Source organism: Ursus americanus, chromosome 2, assembly GCF_024610735.1.
Source record: "Ursus americanus isolate L20-20 chromosome 2, mUrsAme1.1.p, whole genome shotgun sequence".
Taxonomy (NCBI): domain Eukaryota; kingdom Metazoa; phylum Chordata; class Mammalia; order Carnivora; family Ursidae; genus Ursus; species Ursus americanus.
In genome coordinates, this window is record NC_142128.1 from 75,994,185 (window position 1) to 76,017,205 (window position 23,021).

The 23,021-nt window shown below is 36.9% G+C and overlaps 1 protein-coding gene across 4 annotated transcripts in view; it reads left to right on the forward strand.

Annotated features, from left to right (window-relative positions):
* SYT14 (synaptotagmin 14) overlaps window positions 1–17,388 on the forward strand; it is a 202,879-nt gene extending 185,491 nt beyond the window's left edge. For 3 of the 4 annotated variants that reach the window (XM_045787829.2, XM_087857908.1, XM_045787828.2), the window contains 2 exons: window positions 6,712–6,901; window positions 10,981–17,388. In XM_045787829.2, the coding sequence (XP_045643785.1) occupies window positions 6,712–6,901; window positions 10,981–11,294 (504 nt within the window). In that variant the 3' untranslated portion in view covers window positions 11,295–17,388. Of the gene's footprint in view, window positions 1–6,711; window positions 6,902–9,648; window positions 9,727–10,980 lie in introns of all 4 variants that reach the window. The other variant, XM_087857910.1, reaches the window with a different exon arrangement.
* The last annotated feature ends 5,633 nt before the right edge of the window (window positions 17,389–23,021 follow it).

Genomic DNA, 23,021 nt, shown 5'->3' on the forward strand with positions numbered 1-23,021 from the left:
CGAATGAAATCTCATGGGCCCTAACTCGTAAGTTCTGGAGTTTTGCTTGAAGCAGTCAGGATGCGGTCTCCCTCTTTCCTATCACACTCAGAACTGCTGGGAATGATCTGGCAACTGGGAAGGAAGAGTCTACCTGAGAATAAAGCCAAATTTGGGAAACACACCCACAAAATGGACAAGGAGAAGTCTTTCCTGGTGACCTGGGTTAAGGTGCGCCTCAGTACGAGTACCTGAGGCTACCTCCTTGCTGACTGTTGGGTTACGGAAGCCAGTATATTCCCTTGAGCTGCTTAAGCCAGTTCAAGTTGAATATTCCGGCCCTGGCAACTGAAGGATCCTGATTCCAATACTACTCTGAAATTTAAGCTCTCCACCCATCCCCAGCTCACTCGAAAGTTATCCTTTGGGGTCACCCGGTATCTCTACCCCTACTCAGTGCTTCTCCTTTGCACTGGTTTGGGGAGGGGGTGGGCAAGTTTTGGAGTAGTGATGCCGTTCTTGCCTTCTCTTCCCTGAAATTGCCTCTGGTTCTCTCCTCCTTCCCTAGCCTGATCGAAGCGGAGCGTCTTGGGGCTGGGAAGGGGCTCTGAGGAGGGGAAGTGCTGTGGGAGGTGACACCATTGTGCTCACTCCAGCACCTCAACAGGTGACCCCTCTTGTCACACTGCAACACCCTCCCCGTCCTCATCACCCCATTTCCAGGAAAGTGTAATGGAAGCGTTTCATGTGTAAATGACATTAAACACCAGAGAGTATCTTCCAGCCACAGTGAAAATAAATTCAACAAACTATTCAAATTTATAGTAATTATCATTGCACAGCTTAGCGGTTTTACCTTAAAAATACTGATTATAAGTGGTTGCAAGTAAGGTAGAATCAATTTAGTATTAATAAAAAGCCCAGTACATTTCCTTAATAGAAATTATATTGTATTTTTAATCGTATGGGTTTTTCCCTCTATATTTGCAAGCTCCCACCTAATTTTAACCTATTAGCACCATTAAGGACATGTAGCGGGTGTCATAACCACTGATTCTTATCGTAAACATTCTATAGGGTTTATTCATTTCTCTGAAAAATTCACTAGACTTCTTTCTACTTTCACAGAATTGCTTATAATCCTCCGCCCCAGGGCAGAGGACTCAGAGGGGAGGAGAGGAAGTATTAAAAAGAAATAAAAAAAAAAAAAAAAACTATGTTAGATGGAAAGAAGATACACTTTTACTTTGGGGAGCCTGTGGGACTATTCCTTTAAGTAGACCTAATTATGATTGGGATTTGTTTGACTTTGGATTAATCACCTGCAGTTACCGCAACCTAGGCAAGCCCCAGTTATAAATTAATGATGGGGTCTGCAGAGAGAGGAGAGATTCCTGAGTATACACCAATTGGAGCAGCATGCCCTGAGGAACAGTCAGAGGGAAGATGCCACTGGGGTATATAGGATCTGTATTTAATTTGCCTTTCCGGCAGTTAGTCTATTTATATCGTTATTGCACACTGTTTCTGTTGTGCTCCGAGATCTCCTTGGACTGCCACACCCATGCCAGTCTCGGAGGGGTGTTACACCGACGGCGGTGGGAAGGCCATGAGATGGGCACTTCTTCTAAGGGGCCACATAAATTCAGAATGAATTCCTTTAGACAATAGTGTTTTTGTGTTCTGTGTTTTTTGTGTTTTGTTTTTCTCTTAAACACTACTATATTTCAGCAGGGCTTCCTGAAATAGAATGTGATCACCAAGGATCTTATCACTCTTGCTTTTTTGTTGGGCTTGGATACAAGGACGTTTTTTGCAGCAGTAAAGTGAGGACAGAAGTTGGCTGTTTTCCTTAGAAGCAGGAAAGTCCTTTCCCAGGACTTTCTTGGTACAATTGCTCAAAATTGGCAATAATGACCTCTGTGTTAATAAGAAAGTATTGGATTCACGTGTTATTATCTGACAGTAGGTTAATGTGAAAAATACTATATTATGAAAAATGTATTTCACAATATCCTAACAGATGCTGCTAGTATAATAGCCTAATGTAGCAAATGCACCAAATGTGCCTGAGCATGTTTTTGACACTATTTTCATAAGTGATGATATATCCTAATTGAAACTTACTAAAATTATGTTTTCTCCTCCAACTGTCATGAAAACATACCAAACTATGTGTTTTGTGTACCCATGATTTAGGAATATAAGATGTATATTCCTTTTGGCTTTCTCCTCTGTGGTTTAGAGTTCGATTTGAAAATACGAGATTTTATCCCTCTGAATACTAGTGCAGAGACTTAATTCGGTTCCCAGGTATGCGTTAATTATCCGTAATCACTTACATAGCCAACCGTAGACGCGAAGATTTGTAGAAAACGTTTTTACTTTTTTTTTTTAATCTGAAAAATCTGCATGTAAAATGTTTTAAATCTAAAAACCCATTGTAGAAAATAGTGTTGTCATCTTTTTTTGAACTCCTGGAGTTAATTCCCTTAAGAATCTTCAGAGAGAGTTCTACATATTTATTTTTATCACCATGCTATAATTTGTGTATATATATATATCCTGTCCTTGTATCATGTAAATCTTTCATTAAGCTTTTTATCTTTTGAAATCCAACACACGTTAGGAAAGTATGAAAACAAAAATGTACAACCCATGTAACCACATTGCAGGTCAAGAAATAAAACGTTACCAGTACCCCCAGATACCCTCATGATGCCCTTCCCAATCACGGTACCCTCTCTCCCCACCCCTAGAGTTAACCACAATTTTGACTTTTACGTTGATCACTTTCTTGCTTGATTTACAGTTTTACCACTTATTCATGCATTTGAAATACTACGGTTTAGTTTTATCTGGTCTTTGGTTTTTGGTTTCGGGTTTTTTTGTTGCAGTTGCTGTCTTTGAAATTTACATAAATGGTGTTAATACAGCCAAGAACCCTTTTAGGTTCAACAGCTTTCGCTTGAAGTCATGTTTGTAACTGTAGTCATAATTAGTTTTCATTGCTGTAGAGTGGGTACAGTTATCGTTGCTGTATTGTATGAACCCACCACAAATTATCTGTTCTGCTGTTTGGGGCCCTTGGGGAATAATGCTGCTATGAACATTCTTTCATATGTCTTTTGATAAACATTGCACGTATTTCTGATGGGCATATATTGGCAGGTCGTAAGGTATGTGTGTTTTTAACATTTTTAAAAGGCACATGACTTTACCACCAGAGGGCTCATGCAAGTTCCCACTCCTCTGTGTCCTCGCCACACCATTGTTTTAGCCTGTCTGTTGTGGAGGGATACCTCGTGGTTGTCATTTCCATTTCCCTGACTACTAATAAAGTTGGACAACATTTCATATACTGATTGGCTATTCTGTGAAGTTGCTGGTTCAGGTGTCTGGCTCTTTTTATATTGTGTTGTCCTTTTCTTACTTGATTCATAAGTGTTCTTTACGTGTTTTGGGTCTGAGCTGATTTGTGCAGATATGTTGTAGACCTCTCTCCCACCCGGCTGTTGGCCTTTTCACCAACCTACAAGATTCTGCTGAAGCTCAGAAATGCTTAATTTTAATGTTTTCAGATTCACCAAGCTTTTCCTCGGTGACTAATGCCTTTCTGTCCTCTTCAGGAGCCTTTCCCTATCCTGAGATCATAAATATAATCCCCTATGTTAACGTATGGATTTCTCATTTTGCTTTTTATATTTAAATTCAGCATTGACTTTTGGTATGTTTTGAGGTAGTGGTTAATTTTCATTTATTTCTGGATGGATAACCAGTGTCTTAACACGATTCATTAAAAAGATGATCTTTTCCCCACTGTTTTGTAGTTCCACGCTGGTCGTAAATTGCATGCCTGTTACGCCTAGGTGAATTTGTGGGCTTTCTATTCTGTTAGTGTATTTTACATTGTTTTTTGTCACATTGTCTTAAATAATGTAGCTTTATGATAAATTTTGATACTCAGTAGTACAGGGCATTCTACTGTGTTAATTTTTATTTTTATTTTATTTTATTTTATTGTAAGAACATTTAACATGATGTGTATAACAAATGTCTAGGTGTACAATACACTATTGTTAATTATAGGCACTACATTATACAGCAGATCTCTAGAACTTACTCATCTGTGTAACTGTAACTATATCTTCATTGAACAGCAACTCCCCATTTTTCCCTACCCCCACCCTTTGGCAACCGACATTCTGCTCTCTGCTTCCGTAAGTGTGTCTATTTTAGATAGCTCGTATAAGTGGAATCATACAGTGTTTGTGCCTGGCTTATTTCACTCAGCGTCACATCCTCCACGTTCATCCATGTTGTCACGTATGGCAGGGTTGCCTTCTTTTTTAAGGCTGAATAATACTGCTTTGTATGCATAGACCACGAGCACTTCGGGATTAGCTTGTCAGGCTCCCCCAAGAAACCTGTTGGGATTTCGACTGTTATTCCATTTAATCTATAGATCAGTTTGGAGAGAACATTACAAAATTGGGCTTTCTGACACATTACCATAGTATATCTGTGTAGCACTTCTCAGTTCGCCTCTATTCATAGTTTTCTGTGTAGAGGCCTCACGTATCATTTGTACATTTATTCCTGGATATTTGATATTTTATGTTCTATTTATGTTCTATTTTATGCTAATTAAATTTTTTTTTTCCAATTTTTATTTTAAGTAGGCTCCATACTCAGCGTGGGGCTTGAACTCATGACCCTGGCACATTCTATCGACTGAGCCAGCCAGGTGCCCCTAAATGCTACTTTTGAATACATTTTATTTTCAGATTTGTTGCTGGTGTATAGGAATGTATGGACTTAAACTTTTTACCTTTGTATGCAACTGTAATTCACCTGTGGACTTGTTTAGATTTCTTTTATACATAATGACATAATCTGCACATAAGGACAGTTTTATCTCCTCCCCTTCCAAAACATTATACCTTTTATTTTATTGCATTGCATTTAGTAAGGTTAAGACCTTCACTGGCTGGAATCTCCACTACAGTGTTGACTAGAAGTGATAATAGTCGGCACCCTTGTCACATCCCAGTTTCAAAGGGGAAACATTCAAAATTTTTTCTACTAAGTATGCTGCTACACGTTGCTAGATTTGGTTTTGCCAGTTGTTTAGGGTTTTAAATCTAAGTTCATAAATGAGAAAATTTTGTTATTATTTTTATAATGTCCTTCTCAGGCTTTGGCTTTAAGGTTTTGCTAGATTCTTAAAGTAAACTGGAGAGTGTTTCTTCTTTCCCTACTATCTGGAAGCGTTTTCGTAAGACTAGCAGTATTCATTAGAATTCACCAGTGAAGCCCTCTAGCTAAAGTTTTTTAGTTTTGTTTTTTGCTTGTTTTGGAAAGGTTTTTAATTATAAATTCAATCTCTTCAGTAACACTGTTCAGATATCCTATTTCTTCTTGTGTGCGTTTTCATTCCTTACAGTTTTCTAGGAATCTGTCCATTTCATCAGAATTTCAAATTTGTTGGAAAGAAGTTGTTTTCTATCCTTTTATGTTTTTGTGGTCTATAGTATATGTAGTGATGTCTCCTTTTCCATTCCTGATATTTGTTATTTGTGCCTTCTCTCTTTCTTCTTAAGCTGGACTCTCTAACACTGATCTATTTTTATTACTCTTTTCAGATCACTTGTTTTCATTATCATTTGGTTACCATGGGTTATTTCCAAATATATAGGGACTGGTTTCTTTAGTAAAAGACAGTTTTGATTTCTAGCTGATTAAAAGACCTATTCTGAATGACTTCTGCCATTTGAAAATCTTTGCTATTTGCTTTCTTTCTGTAAATAGTTTTGTAAAAATGCCACTGCGCACATGAGAAGTTGTGTATCTCATAGTTGTGGGGTATGGTGTTCTATATATTACCATTAGGTCAGTTTTGCTTAATGCGATATTCCAATCTTCTCCATATTTACTGTACTTATTTGTCTGGTCAGTTACTGAAAGAAAGGATGCGGAAGTCATCCCCACTGATTGTAGATTTGCCTGTTTCTCTTTCTAGTTCTGACAATTTCTGCTTTCTATATTTTGAGCCCATGTGACTAAATACATGCACATTTGGAGCTATTTTATCTTCCTGGTAAATTGAAAATTCAAATTGAGTTTACCTCTTCGTCTCTAGTAATGGTTACTGCCTTAAAGCTAACTTCGATATTAATGTAGCTACAATTTTCTTTTGGTTATTTTTTACACAATAAATAATTTCTCATCCTTTTCAACTTTCTGTTTCTCAGTGTTTTACATATTGACTTATAAATACCAGATAGTTTTGTCTTGTTTATTTAATCAGAGTTTACCAATCTTTGTCATTAAAGACACAGTGAAGACATTAACACGTATTGTAATTGAGTCTGAGTCTGTGTCGGTCTTTAAAGGTTCTTAAGTCTTTAAACAATTTTCCACATTCCAAAAATAGTTCATTAACACCTATGAGTTTAAGATATTTATCCTCTCTGATTTGTATATAAATGTGTAAGGATTTATGAAACCTTCTCATGTCCTATTAATTCTTTGACTGCTGTATAATGAAAAGAGATCCAGGGACTAAAATACACTAAGAACAACATTTCTAATTTACTGTTTAGGGAATTTTGCCTGTAGCTCTTGGCTTTATTGTGATTCACCTAATTCCAATAACACAGCATTAACGATGTATCTCTTAATAATATCTTTTTTTACAAAATACTATAAAGATTTCATTCTCGATTACAGGGCTGTGACTCCCAAATGAGCGTGTCAGAAATGTCCTGTAGTGAGAGTACATCCTCATGTCAGTCTCTTGAACATGGCTCAGTTCCAGAAATTCTCATTGGCCTGCTTTATAATGCCACAACTGGAAGACTATCAGCAGAAGTGATAAAAGGCAGCCACTTCAAAAACTTGGCAGCAAACAGACCACCCAGTGAGTGAAAAAAAATTTTTTTTTAATGCTTATGTTTTTTGCACTTACGGGACTCTCAGTGTTAGGGGCCTCAATCCTATCATTTAGTCTTAACCGATCAAAATGAAATGGTATAATCATCAGCTAATCTGTTTCATGTTTTCTATTTCCAGTCATTTGGGAAGTAGAAAAATTTGAAATTCAAAATATTAATTGTAAGGTGACAAGACTTTTAATTTTTCATAGTGTCTGCCGAATAAATTATCCCTATCATAGCTATTTTCTTCCAGTGCTAGAAAAAGCTACAGGGTTTTTTTGAAGTTAGTAATATTCCACAGATATGGTCAGGAGTACATGTGGCCATTGGTGTCAACCAAAGAATGATGTGGTGTTTTCTGTCTGCATGCGGTACTATGAACTAATGTTAATAATTCTGTATTTTTTCTCTTTTCTCCATTAAGATAATTTAAGAAGAAACGGTTTCTTCCATTTTTCCTCCTTTAATATTATAAATCAGTACTGCCAGCAAAGTCTTCTTAAATGGCTTGGCTTTGCCTTTCCTAGGACAGAGTAAGGAATAGTGGGATATTTCCCCTAGATGCGAGGAGAGGAAGGCAAGATGGGGTACACACCTGTGCCCTGGTCTATATGCCTCTCATTCCTCACTCCTTATCTCTCTTCCTGCTCGTGGGAGTGGAGGCAGATTATGGGAGTGCAGAGAGATTGTTGCTCAGTAGACCTCCAAAACTGTTTGCTGATATCTGTAGAAATAAGTTGGGAACATAGCAGCTTCTTTATTTTTCTCTGAAATTAAAGCTGTTAGTGCCCTAAACTAAAAAGTTGAAAGGAAGTCTTTTTTTTTTTTTTTTAAAGATTTTATTTATTTATGTGACAGAGAGACAGCCAGCGAGAGAGGGAACACAGCAGGGGGAGTGGGAGAGGAAGAAGCAGGCTCATAGCGGAAGAGCCCGATGTGGGGCTCAATCCCGGATCGCCAGGATCACGCCCTGAGCCGAAGGCAGACGCTTTAACGACTGCGCTACCCAGGCGCCCCTGAAAGGAAGTCTTGAATAGTAATGACCTCCTTAGATTTGCTTCAAGATTTCTCACAGGCTTGCTTGAAGCCATCTTTTACTCCGAGACTCAAATAATTAGAAGAGAAACTTTTTCCTCCCTTGAATGAAATTAATTCATTTACCTCCAAATGTCCTCAACAGTGTCTTTTTACTTCAAGTGAAAAGGCACAAAAATATATTTGGTTTTCCCTGAGTAATATTGGAAACCTTGCTTCTGACCGATATCATGGAATGTATCTATTCCTGAATTAAAAGCCGGAAGGCCAAACCTATGTGTATTTTTCTACCCTTGCATGAGTAAGCTAACTCCCCTAAGTCTGTTTGCTCGTATGTAAAATTAAGGTTGTGTCTGTCACAGGCTCTGTGAGACTCAAATCAGATAAAGGTGCATAAAAGAAGGATGGAATTATTACTGTCCCCTTTCTCCTTTCAGAAGGAAGAATTCAGAGGGAGGAAAGAAGCAATTACTAGAGTAAACAGCTTTGGAAAGTGGGACCTGGGTTCTCATTATTGGTACATACTTAGAATGCAAACTCACATGGCCTGGGAAGTAACTTAAATGAACAAACTTGGTGGGTGAAAGATAAGGAGCATGGGAGGCATGTGACAAATGCAAGTATGCATACCCTGCCTCAAGACATTCAGATTCCAAACTTCTGAGCACAGTCACGGATAAACAAAATATTCTGTGGGGTTGCATCCAGCCCGCAGCTCTCAGTCTGCCGTTCCTGCTTTAGCTAACAGTTTAATTTTTTGACAAATATTTAACTTGAGATACTAAAAGCTCACAGAATGGAATGATATGCTTGCCTTTCTGTCCTTGCTTGTATCCACTCTGATAAAAACAGAGAAACAGAGAAACCAGAACTAAAATGAAGGGAAGGGGGTGGAGGCAGGGCGGATGATAAACAGGCTGAGAAATCAGCATCCACAACTTAGAGTAGGTGTTTTTGGGTTAAAGAGTAAGCTAAAGCGATTTCCATTATTTTAGAATTAGATCTTCAATATCAGGGTCGTTAATGGTGTTAGCTGGGAGGCAGCTTGTAGGTAAATATAAATCGACATTAAAATTAATTGTATGAAGTGCAGTATTTATAAAGGAAAATATAATACAGTTTTATCAGTCTGTCTTATACGGTATATGTTACGTAAGATTGCGACCTTTCATAAATACCTAGTTCTAGGCCTTCGACTGTGTTATCAACTGAATGATCCAAAGAAACAATGGGAACATTCAAGAGCAAAAATTTTGATAGTCCTATTTTATTTTGTTTAACTTAATTTGTTTTATATTACATTGAAACTAATAGAAGTATTTGAACTATTTAATATTGCATGGACAGACTTCAAAACTTAGCATAATGTAGTCTTATAATGACTTTTATTCAGTCTTTTATATAGTCTGATAATTTGCATGATTCTATGTTCAATGTGCTTTAGACCAAGAGGATATCATTATAAAGATGTTCCCCTTTAAAACAGTGTAATTTTTGTTTAAGGCTACACAATGACCTTAAAAATTCTCCTTCCATGAAATTTACCCAACAACCCTTTTGTTCAACCCCTCTACCTGAATTAAAATGCTAAAGTTTTGTGTTCTTCCAACTCCAGTGAACAGTGTTTCCTCTTTAATTCTAACCTTTGACCCTCTTTCACCCAACAATTGACATCTGGTCATTATTTCTTTTACTGCTTTCCACCCCCTGTTGTCAGATGGACTGTTCTGTTGTCTAAAACACTTGATAGGTGGACAGGTTTATATAATCCGAGGTGAGTTCCTGTAGAGGCTAATTGGATGTTGTCTTTTCATGCAAAAACAAAATACCCTAAAACTTGCCAGCAGTGAAGCTGTCCACCATGTTGGTTTCCAAAAAAAATGCACATTTATTATCTGTGGTACTTTAAATAAAACTAACTGAGAATTTATCTCTGATTATGGATGATGGTATTCAGAGTATGTATAAAATAAGCAAAACTTTTTAAATTAAAGGTTTTATTTTTCATGTGTTGCATTTTGATTCGTACAATAGATATTTCATGAGAAATATTGCAATTTTCATTAAAATGAATCGAAATTTTGATGTGAAGTACACATGATGGATCACCATGCTGAAGATCATTTGCATGAGTCCAAAGAACCTGAAAACACAGTTGTTTGAAGAGAGGGTTTATCTCCCAAATAATCAGGCGATGAACTGTTATGTTCCACTTCGTACACTAAACATCACATCAATTTTTTTTGTAATTCATGAAAATAGTTAAGAATACCATACTTTAAATTTCACATTTAAATTCAGCCAAAAAAGAATCCTGTAGTATTTATTTTAACTATCCAAAAAGCACATTAAATGTACTCTTGCATGAAACCAGGAAAAAGTTTTACTTGATTTGCTGAACTTTGAGCCCTTAATGCATTTGGCTTCATTTTGGCCCTTTTAAATGTTTTTAAAATATATTTAAAAACCACATCCATGCAGAGATTTTTTTGACATTTCATCCTAAGCTGTTTTGATGTCATCTTTGCATTCTTGTCTTCTTTTCCTCTTTACCATTTGCCTTCATTTCTATTTGTTTGTTTATTCTTATTCTATGAAAACACAGTGGAATGCTTTACAGTGTTGTGGCTAATTGAGCTTGCTAAGTGTTTATTAATGCTATGACGTCCTGCTTAGTGAAGCTAAATGGGGATGGGGTTGGGCAGGGGTGGTAATGGGAGGTCAAGGATTGGGGGTGGGAGGGTGGAGGAAGGATTATGAGGTATACCTTTAAATTCTATGACGTAGAAATAGTGAGGTTGAGATATTATGACCCACAAAAGATTTGCTGCCTACCTAGCATTCTCTGTACTTGTCACATTTTATAAGCATTTATATCAAAATAGAATTCCTTGAATTCCCATTAAACATGGTATACACCATATCCTTATCAAGTGTAAAGACTTAATGTTCTCAGCACGTGTCACAAGAAAGGTGTTTTGAGTTTGTTTCAAATGATATTTGTGGTATGTTTTATTTTTTTCCGTAGATACATATGTTAAATTAACTCTACTGAATTCCATGGGTCAAGAGATGTCCAAATGCAAGACATCCATCCGCAGAGGGCAGCCTAATCCAGTATACAAGGAAACTTTTGTTTTTCAAGTGGCCCTATTTCAACTTTCTGATGTGACACTCATACTGTCTGTGTATAACAAACGCAGCATGAAAAGAAAAGAGATGATAGGCTGGATTTCTTTAGGTCTGAACAGCTCTGGAGAAGAGGAGCTCAATCACTGGACTGAAATGAAAGAGTCGAAAGGACAGCAAGTGTGTAGATGGCATGCATTACTAGAGTCGTGATGAATAGGATAACCGAGCAATTACAATCCAAGGCAGCATTATCTCTGATTGCAGCATTACTGTTTTTTACCTAGTCACCATTAGAAGAGCTGCTCTTTGAAGCATCGTCCTCAACATTCTACCAGAATGCTTTAAGGTCTGCGGAAAGAACGTCTAATACTGACACAAATGAAGAAAAGATGTGTCTCTGGTAGAGCTTGTCTGGGAAATGAGACACTTGCATCATCATTGTTAACAGTCCTCCAGAGCTTTAAGAACACGCTTTTGGTTTGAAGTTAAATTTACTTTAGTAAAAGAGTCAGTAATTTCATGAAAAAAAAAAAATCAAAGCTATAAGTGATTTTTTTAAATCAGAATTTTTAGTTGCAATGCTGTTTTAGGATCACCCTAAATGTTAACCAGGAAACACATATTTTGACTGGCTCATCCCTGGTGTTGGAAAGTAGGTCTCCAGCTCTATCATGAGGCATATCTAATGGTGAAGGGTTTCAATTACATAGAGCATTGTTTTATTCCAGATCTTTCCCCTTTGTGCACTTAGTTTCATTGTGCCTCAGTTCTTCTCAATAGCACTCAATCTCAAGTGCAAGCAAGTATTCATTTTCATAAAGGAATTTTTTTATATTTTATTTTTTAAAAAAAAAAAGCTCATTTCTTCATTTGCCTCTGCTTTTGCCTGATCCAAAGAGACCCAGTCCCTGGACTGGTCCCTTGCAAGTCTTTTAGACAGGTTGTACTGTAGAACCACGTAACTTTCTGTTGAAAGCACTTCCTGTATTCTTGTATTCCAATGTAGGAAGCTAATAGAGCAGGACTTTACTTTAAAATTTCTTTCAACAACTGACTCTTTAAAATTGTAGTAATGGGAAAATACATTTTTTACAAACTTAAATAAAATATAGTAGATAAGCTGTTGAAAATTGAAAACAGTTCAAGTTAAAGAAAGGGTAATTATCTGCTCTGAGAATGGAGTGACCAACACTGCATAAAGCAGGTAGCGTTCCAATAAGAAGCTATTCTCTCCCTAAATCTTCTTCAGTCTTACTTCGATTTGTACTTGTGATCTAAAGACTCTCCAGTTCTCAGTTTGAATCAGAACATCATGTTAAAAACAGTTCTGAGATTCCTTATGAAATTTCTAGTGACCTGTGACTAGCTTTTATGAAACTTACAGATACGTTCTTCAACGTGACGTCATCCTGTGCCTTTCATGTAAGTTACAGTTGCTCATACAGCTTGAAAGTTGTATTTGCAAAATTAGGCCTTCGATTTTTATAAATGTAAAGATTCCTCAGAACAGTGTCACAAGATCTTTATTTCCTCGGAAGTATGTAAAAGTTGTATAATGTGCTAATTTTTTTAAACGGCAAGGCATTTTCATTTGTTGTTTTTATATTTAGGAACTCTTATTAATCAGGAATATTATAAGCTGTTTTCTTTTTAATTTTGCTTCTTACCCAGTATATAATTTTATGCATATACTTTATTAAATAGAATATGTTTTGTATATATGAAAAATATTTTCTTTCTTCTCTTTCTAATTAAACTAGACAAAAGCATACTATTTACCAGTTACTAAAAAAGCAGCATACCATTGTTCCTAGTCCCAACTAAGCACTGTATATTATTGTAAGCGAGAACTTGTTATTACCACAATAACAAAACCGTGCATAGACATTATTACTTCAGCTCGGCTCTACTGAAAGGCCTTAAGAGAAATCCAAAAAGACAGTGAACTCCTAATATTTTTTAGTTTAAAAAATGGCAGCTCTATGCACTCATATACACGAATTATAAGATAAAATACAGATGCTGTACTGGGTGACATGAGGTTCAAGAATGTATGTTACAGAGTTGCATTAAAGAGAAAAACTCATTCTTTTATTGTTACGCTAATGAGCTTTTTCCAGGGTTTTTTATAAATGAGTTAAGTTATAAACTTAGAATGTGCATCAAATGGTGAAATATCTCACGTATGTGTTTTCAGCAACAGTGTGGAAAGAGATTTGAAAGAGGGGTTATAGACCTTAGTGAGAAATTGGATTTAAGCATTTCATGCGACAGGAATCTTTTCTGGCTTTGAAACAACTGACTGCATTGCTAAGAACTGGGATCTTCCTGACGGAAGGAGTTAGTCTTACTTGTAGCTGTAACAAAGCCTAATCAATATTCGAACACATTATGAGACCAGTGTGGTGCTTTCTCCTTCAGTGATGAAAAGATCCAACTAGCTGTTATTTGCTAAATCTGGCTTTCTTCAGACTCTGCCCAGAGCTGGGTGTGTGCTTTGGTATATCATTACGGGGTTATCTGATATAGATATCAAATCCAATGTGGCTTAAAAATTAATCAACAATTTTAAAGGTTTTCAAGAAGGCCCCTACCTCCACCCCAGCTGCCAAGTCCTCAAAGATTATGAATTTATGCATTTGTGTATCTGTATACACACACATGCCTATACACACACACACACACACACACACACACACACACACACACACTTGTAGAGGTGAAGGTGCCCTGGCTTTCTCAGAGAACTAATTAGAGAACCATTTATCAAGTTAATGGATTCTTTTTCTCCTCTATATATTTACTAGAAATTATATTTGGTTTTGGGTGCTATTTGCTACCATTCTCCTCCACACACCACAAAATAGGTATCTTTTTATCTTGTGGATTGACACAACTTAGAGTAATTACTCCCCAAAATTTGTCTATTCTTTTAGAAAAAGATTAAGTAGGTCTCGAGAGACCCACTTCACTCTACTGCATCTAAGGTACGAGACAGTCCTACTGCTCTTTTGTGCGCTAACATTTGCATGAAAGCGTAAAGGTAAAATCTTATAGCTCAGCAATTTGCAGCAAATAGGGGCCCACCGGTGGGCAGCCGGTACTGTCTCAGAAACTTGAGAAAGACAACCCACTTTCTTATTGTTCTTTTAAAGTCCCCTAAGTTTTATAATAAAATGAGATAGTCCAAATATGGTGATTGACTGGCATTCACAGGAGCTCCCGAGCCTGGAATTACAGGCTTTATCTGTCTCCCTAAAGAGCTGCAAAATGTAGTTGTTTATTACTGCCCAGGAAACAAAGTGTATTTCAAATCAGTAAAGAATTTGTTTAGTAGACTATCGTCTTACCTTTCAGGAGCTTTCTTCTGTACTCTTGTATCTTCTGTACTGCCCACATTTTGTGTGAACTCCATTTATTTGTCTATTACTATGCATTCAGTGAATTCTCCACAAGGTATTTAGTGACATAAATAAAAAAATTGGACTACAATCTTAAAAAAGAAAAACCAGTAAGAAAATAGGGAAGCTACCTTGATTAGTATATGCATGTTCGAGTGCAGGCCCTGGTAGGGTGTTTTCATCCAGCCTAGTGCACCTGGATGCCCAGGGCGGCATGTCAGATCATTTTCTTGATCCCATCATTATTTTCGTTTACTGATCAGGTGAATCAGAAGCGTAATCAATGATTGCAAGGTAAGACAGCATCCATAGGGTAAGAGGTCGTAGAACTGAGGGTGTTAGGATGAAGATGGAGACCAAATGAGATCACAGCTTTTCAAATGACCTGAGAAGCTATTTGAAGGTGTAAATTTCAGATGAAGTAAGAGCAGTAGTCACCAACACATTTTTTCTTGATATGAATAGAAATGACACAAATCCACTGGCCTAAAATTGCCATTTGCCTACATGGACTAGATGGCCAATTCATTGAGATTTTCTCATCTACGGTCATTACATTATTTCACAGTGATAGTTGTTATCCAGAAGTTTTTATTTCTTGTCTTTTTCCATTCGCCACCCATGGCCTGCACTGGAGGTAGCCATCATTATCTGCACCAGCCAAATTCAATATTGAGCAGAAAGTTCAATACGCAATGAAACATTTTTTAATTAACTTTTAAAACATCATCCATGCCCACCAAAGTGTATAATAATGGTGATGGTAACTGCTGTAAGTTATTAAGTTCTAGCATAGTAATTTATTATTTCTTTTGATTCTCACAACAATGCTATGAAGTAAGTACTATTTTCACATTTTATAGATGAAGAAACTACAGCATAGGGGTTAAGCAGACTTGCCCAAGGTCATCCAGTAAGTAAATAGTAGAACTGAGACTAGAACCCAGGTATAAATTACTCGAAAACCTGTCCTACACACACAGCAACTGCATCCCTCTCCCAGTTGCAAGAAAAACAGGACAACATAGTATCCATCAGTAATCCCACCCACCTTAATGGAATGGCAGAACTAGAAAAGGAGAAGGAAGAGTCAGAGCTTGGGAAAGAGAAACACAAGACAAAGGAGAAAAGATCAGATATCCCACCCCCCCCCCCCAGGTTACAAATGGTACTTCTGTGTAATACTTTGTAGATGACTTTTGATTTCCAGAGACTTGGAGACTTAATTTACTCGACAAATTTAGCCTAATACTTATATTCTGAAAATATGTTAATCAATTTGTTCTGCTCCTTGTCTACTTTTGGGAATCAAGATATTTTCATTGTATATGATCACCTTTCTATGAAGTAGATATCCTGTATCCGTTAGCAGTCTTTGGCCCATATCAGTGGTGAGAGAAATGACCCTGTCTTCCTCTGTGCTCTCATTGTAATCTATTTACGTTTCTTACATACCCTTTATTAAGGTTTAACTGCATTATAGCTAATTTTATTACGTCTTTCTTTCTTCCTTAATAGTAGTAAATGCCTTGTCTTACTATCTTTTTGTGCCCCTGGCTCATAGGAGGCATATAATAAATACTGAATCGAACTAAATTTCCTATAGAAGAAATCAGTAATACTGTTATATAGGTCTCAATTTTATGAATCTTACATAATGCATGGATTTATTTATTTATCTTATATATATTTATAAGGGTACCTACTATGTGCCACGTGCCCTTCTAAGTGCTGCAGATGCAGAGATAGTGTATTAGAGAGGCGGGGTGTTTTTGCTGTCATGGAGCTTGCATTCTAAGGTGGGAAAATAGCCCAAGAATGCTCTGCATTTAGTAGAGTACAACATGGGATCAGAACAATCTTCCTGGAGAAGGTTACCCTTGAGTCGGATCTTAAAGAACAAACACAAGGAATATATTCTCTCCAAGGGCAAAATTTGAAACCACTATAGTATGTCCCAAACTATGGTGTTTAAGAATTACTTTGAGAGCTTAATTTGTGTTCCAAAGCCTCACCTCCAGCCAGAGATGTTCGTTTCACTTAGTCTGGAGTGGATCCCACGAACCTACATTTTACTAAGCTTTCCAGGAAATTCTGGTGAGATACCGTGGTATCAAATATTGAGCAATGTTTCAGCATCCATAGATTCAATTTATAATAGTGATAAATAAGAGTGAGATTATGACTGGGACTAGTGCTATTGACCTTTTTGTGCTTCCTTAAAAAGAGAACTATTTTAACAAACACATTAAAAGTGATATTTAATTATGAGTTCCTGTCCATTCACATTCGACATAACTTTTTCAAAGTGTTCCTTGGTGTAATAAATTCTACTATGTTGGTTTTATGATTCCTGACAATGACTTTGGTTTGGGCTCACCTAGTCCCCTGTAAGCTGTCTTTACAGTGAGAAACAGAAGGCAAAGAGAGTCTGAGGAGCTATTTGCCGAGTATTCTCGATGAAATTAGGCTGCCCTGCCGGTAAGTTTATAGTAACAGCCGAAGATGGTGGCATTTTTCATTCCTGCATATAGTGAGCTTTGTTGCCTTTTAGCACCGTCATCAGTGGCTTCCCGGTCCTCACACTCATCACATGAACCTCATTCCTGGAGTCTGGTAACTGCTGGTAACTGGTAATGGTAACCTCATTACCTGGAGCCAGTGTTTCTAGCACTTTCTCCGATCCTTCTTGTTTTTGCTCTTTCTTAGGATCTTTTATTTCAAATAGCCAATTAAGACAGCAGCCTCAGGCCTTCCTCTTTCACTAAAAATAAGTACTGTGTATGCAGTTCATCTGAGTTTCTCGCATCCCTCATTTAAAACGTAGACATACCTTCTTCTCTCGTGTAATATTTCACGTGAGTAGATTTTACATTTGGAAAGGTTTTCTTTTTTTTCCTCCCCAACAAAGATCTGTGATTCACCCACCGAAAAATAAGGTTATTTGAATATGTGCAAGGATCCGGTATGGAATTGGGCTGTTTTGTAACTGCTGCTGTTGCGTTGTGTTTGGCCAGGTTGTAACCTGAGATCCGGTTAATGCAAGTTTAACATGAAAGTGTGTGATAGACTGGAATTATTAGCCCATTATCAAAAACGAGTCTTGCTCTTTTCTCACTCTGTTTAGACCTCTGTTTAGACAGGTATGTTTCTTTACAATCCTTCCTTCTTTCTTCCTCCGTCCTTTTGCCCATTTGCATTCATGCACATTCACACCAAATACCAGAGTTTATCAAAGCTGCATAATACCTATTGAAAAGTGATACCCTGACTTTTTTTTTTTCCTTAATTATGTGGACCAGACAGCGAGAGGACCAGTTGGGTTTTCCCCATGACTAGAGGGAGCAAAGCATGGGACTCGTTACTCAATGGACGTCAGTGGTTGCTCTGGTGATAATGGTCGTCCTTACCTCTGCTGGTGGGAAGTACTCTAAAATGTGGGTCGGGAGCAGAGGTGAAAACTTGAGTATTAATCTAACAAAAGTTTGGCATAATTTTATTATAGAATCTCAACCCTTAGCACATAAAAAGTTCTAAATAACTGCAAACGAAGTCACTGCAATGGCAGTCGTTTTGCAAGATTTTTGACATTATTTCCATGTCAGTTTGACAGTCTGTATCTTCAGTTGTCCTATTAGTTTACTTCCCTTCTTCACCCTTTTCTTTATTATTCTGATTAGTATTTGATGTTTGAGCTTGTCTTCTAAATATTCAAGACTACTTTAAAAAGAACACGCTTACTACCTTTCTGTTTATTCCTTTAACACGTGATCGCTCACCTGACACATTGTTTTTAAAATGAATACCCAATAGATGAAATATAATACTCCATTATACACTGAAAAAATTATTTTCTGGAATTTGTTTATATATTCAGATATCACTGGAATGCTTATTTCCATAAATCTAAGCAGTTAATACTTTTTTCCTCAAATTTGTACTTAAATTCTAGCTAGTTAACATCCAGGGCAGTTAATGTTAAATGTGACTATTTTGCCTAATGAGAAAGTGGGAATTTTCCCATATCTCTGAGATTTATTGTTTGCCTTGCATCACATCTGGCGGCAGGGGGATGGTTGGGAACCTCTCACCAGCACTTCATCTGTCAGTTTCCGAGTGCGCTCACCACCTCCCCATCGTGCTGTTTCCAGGAACAACCAAACCTTTTCTACCCTGGGGGTAGGTTCTCCGCAGTGATTGCTGTTCCTAACCTTCACTAATGGGGATGGGAGTACTGCATGAGCACCAGTAGGAAGAAGGGACCCCGAAAGCATGAAGGAACAGTGTCTTAGAGCCCCTGGCATTGGACAGTAACCTGATACCTACATGTGATTCTAGTCATAAGGCAGTAGAGGCCAGCTTCTCGGAAGTGAGATTTTAGGGCATTGGGTCCTATCCTACATTCCCTCCTTTTGGTCTTCTATCTTCTCCCTCTCGCTTGTACATTTTTTTTTTTTTTAATTTTGTGAGGAAGCCTTCAAAAGCCATGTTTTTAAAAATGACAAATGTTGACTTATCTGGGCAGAATTTCAAAAAAGGGAAGCTGAAGTCAAGACCATAGAGTCATAGGAAGGCTTGTGTTGGGAGGGAGGGGGCAGATGGCGTTTGTTTTTGTTTGGGGCAGTCCTTCTGGACAAATGCTGAGAACATTTACAACATTCTGTGATTATGTCATATTTGTTTTGCGAGGGGAAACCAGGGTAGCTTTTGCTTATAAATCGGCTCGCGTAGTATTTAAGTATATTTAAACAATTATTTGAAGCACAGCTAGAAAATAATGGTGATACTTCTAACAGTATTTTGAAATTATAAATATTACTTTAAATTTACTTAAGAGAAAGTTTCAGTAGTAGCTTGCATTACAGAATTGATTTATAATGTTTCTGCACAATTTTAATTAGATGATTTCTGTTTTTGTGGTGAAAATATAGTGGCAACAATTTTGAGGAATCTTTAAAACTGTCGTAGAGAGGACAGCCAAACTTTGGCTGGATTTTTATTAGAATTTTGAAATAAGAAAGTGTTATCAATGTTCCTTTTCAGTTCAGTTAGTCTGATAAAGAACCAATTATTATATGAGCTTTAAGGTTCTTGATAAATGTTAGGGTCTATACTTTTTCTAAAACTCATGATGTTCAACACTACTCCATATTCTTGCATTGTGTTTTATTTCTCAAAATAATGTAATTTTTATGGAAAATTCAGTTAGTGGAATCTTACATTGAATATCCCCTTACTTTGCTTCTTTCCTTTCTTCCTATTTTTCTTTCTTTTTTTTCCTTTCTTCTTCTTCTTCTTCTTTTTTTTTTTTTTTTTGGAGGCAAAGAGACTTCCTTAATAGTATAGTTTCTACAGAGCTTTCTTACTTATTTTTCTAATAATGGATATAACAGTGTGATGAAGTTTAAATGCTCTGTGAGCAAAACTGTTAAACAACCTGAAGAAATGCACTGCTGATTAACATTTCCCTTGGTCTTCAATTGTCTCCAACATATTTTCTAGTGACTCTACACCATTAATGGATCTTATTAATATATATAAGTGTCTTTATGGTTATCAACAGTGTTGTACTGTCGTCACGTATTCATTTGCATTTGGGGTCAAAAATATAAACAGATGCGTGTGTGAAACGACCCATTTTATAGAATGAGCATATATCTGATCATTTTCATGTAATTGAAAATGTGCTATCTGTGGCATTTTATTCTCCTATCTACTTTTCTACTATCTATACACCGATTGTCTCGGTGCCTTTTTCCTTTTGTATAATTGTATTACGTAAAAAAAATCGCTGACCTCTCTGTGAACAACATAAGAACTGTTAAAATTATTAATCCAAGGAGATTTTAATGGCAGTTTGATTTTCCAGAGAATAAATTTTTGTGTGGGTTCAAAGTTACTTTTTTTCACCTTTCTGTAAGAAATCTCTTCACATTTTAGCATTCACTTGGCATGGGTAAGCGTCCGTCTTCTCAGATGAGGATACACAAAACATCAGCCCAAATTCTTATCACTGACAAGTGTCAATATGATCATTACCCAAAATAATGTCGATTGCATAAGCCAACATCGGATGGAGACATGTAAATGTTATTAAACGTCGAGTCTGAAAGGAATCTCATTTCAACATGCTATAAAATATTGCTATCACAATGTTTGGGTCATTTTATTTTCTTTAATTCTAAGTCAAATGTGACCTCCAAAGAAAACAGACTACAGCAAATTTAAACATTTTAAAATCATCTCCTTTAAAGTTCACCAATAAGTCAAGAATGAAGCTAGCTTCAAAGTGATCTCAGCATCTGTAGCTGGAATCGGCACATGCTGTTACCTAGCTTACCGCGAGCGTGTCATAATTCATACTGATATCGTTTTCATTCTGTTTAACAAAATCGTTCTGCATTGGGCAATAGCAGTTTGTTGATTTCCAATCCTTTTTTATTAGGCATTTATTGTATTATTTCCCAGAGACCTTGAGTTTAGATATATTTTTCATATTTTGTTCCCTCGTCCATTTTGTTTCCAGCAACAAAGATGGATAAAAACAGACTTCACAAGTACTGTTTTCCATATTGAAAAGAATTTAAACTTTTGGTGCTCTAAAATTTACAGAAATTAAAGTTACTACAATACTATCTAATCTCTGATTGTCTGAATCTTTAGTTCCATTAATTAACCAGAAGCCTTTTTTAGTTAACTTTTTTAAAGAGTAGAACGCCGATGCTCAAATTCTCTGGCTTAAATTTTTTTAAATTAAAATTAAATTTCAGTAGAGTTGCCTCTACTGAAACACAAAATGTGAATCAATTCAGCTTAAAACAAATGGGTTCGTAATTTAATCTCCAACTGAGTTTAAGGAACTTGTATCCCTTCCCAGTACTTGTTGCTGAATTCATCCCTGCCCCCCCAAAAAACAGGCTGAATTTCCACTCTTAAGACATTTAAGGTTAAAGAAGCAAAAATAATAGACTTGCTTATGCGTTTACTCCAAAAAAAGTGATATTGATTTGGGTCATGGCTTATTGTCTCACAGGATTGCAATTGATAAAAAGTGAAATTTCCAGCAGAAAATAGGCACATCTGCATTCTAACTAAAAAATCATTAAATTAAATTATCATGTTTTTATTGTTGCAGAGGAATTTGGGTAGTTTTTCATCATACCATATTCTATATATATATATAATAGATATTCAAGATTGTTTTAATTGCAAATTGATTGTAATTCTTTTGATCTCCAGTGTGCAAAATATTTAAGTCACATTTTCTTTCCATAGATTATCAAAATATTCCATGATGTTTCCCATTTGAAAATAAAGTAATTCTCAATTTAAAAATAAAAGGTCTCAGTAAATATGTGAAGAATTTTGTTTAATTAGTGCTTGTCAATCAATTATAATAAAATAATACACTAAATGCTTCTATGTAATTAAATGCCACATAAGTGGGGACAAATTATATAAGAATCTCATAAACTTAATTAGAAGGAAAAAACGAAGACATATACTAAGTTGACATAAGGAAAACATATCTAAGGGAAAACTTTCCAAGCAATCCTTTTAATATGTGATAGAAACGGCCCACTCTTTACCAAAATCCATGTTTTCCTTTCTTGTGTCATTTGACTACATTTCTTGGCCTCCCTGGAAATCAGGAATGGTCATACGACTGAGTTCTATCCAGTGGAATAGGAGCAGACGTGACGTACACCAATTTCAAAGAGGCTTTTTAAGAAATAAATGGGCCTTTTCCATGCCTCCTTTCACTTCCCACTGGCTGGATACCGAAGGAAACGAAAGCCAAGGACACGGCAGAGCCACCAGTTGGAAAGATTTGGGGTCACTGAGTCACTTCACAGGAAAGAGACAACCAGATGTATTTGCCTTGGAATGTTAACATAAATGAGAAGAAAAGCTTCTATTGTATTTGAGCCATTACACATTTTAGAGTCCACTTGTTACTACAAACAATCAAAACCAAAACAAATATTAAGACCTTCCAGGGGGATTCTGCGAGAAGGAGTGTTTACAATATGTGACATTGGCTTAGCAGCCAAGCAGCCCGCAGTGGGGGAATGGCTCCCCTATCATGCAGGGGCAAAACATTTGATAAGACAGTTGCCTGTTATACTTGGAAGGGGGTCGGTGTGACTACGAACTTGTAGTTCAGGGGAAATGAATGGAGAGAGCCCCAGTAACAATGTAGTCGAGACGTTTCCTGCTGAAAAATCCTACAAGTATTCACGTAAACTCGGGCAGGGAGTAAATGGTTTTCCTGCAGAGATTGGAGGGAATGGAGAGAGCCCAGAGGTTAAGTGCCTTAGGGGCTTGAAAAGTCTCCTTCTGAACCCCACATACGAAGACCGAGAAGTCCCATCAAGACTGCACAGCTAAACAAAGGGCCTCACCCTGAGGCAAAGATCAGAATTTACTGAAAGCATTGCCTCTTGGGGAGCCTGGGTGGCGCAGTCAGTTAAGTGGCTGACTCTTGGTTTCGGCTCAGGTCATGATCTTGGGGTCGTGGGATTGAGCCCCGCAT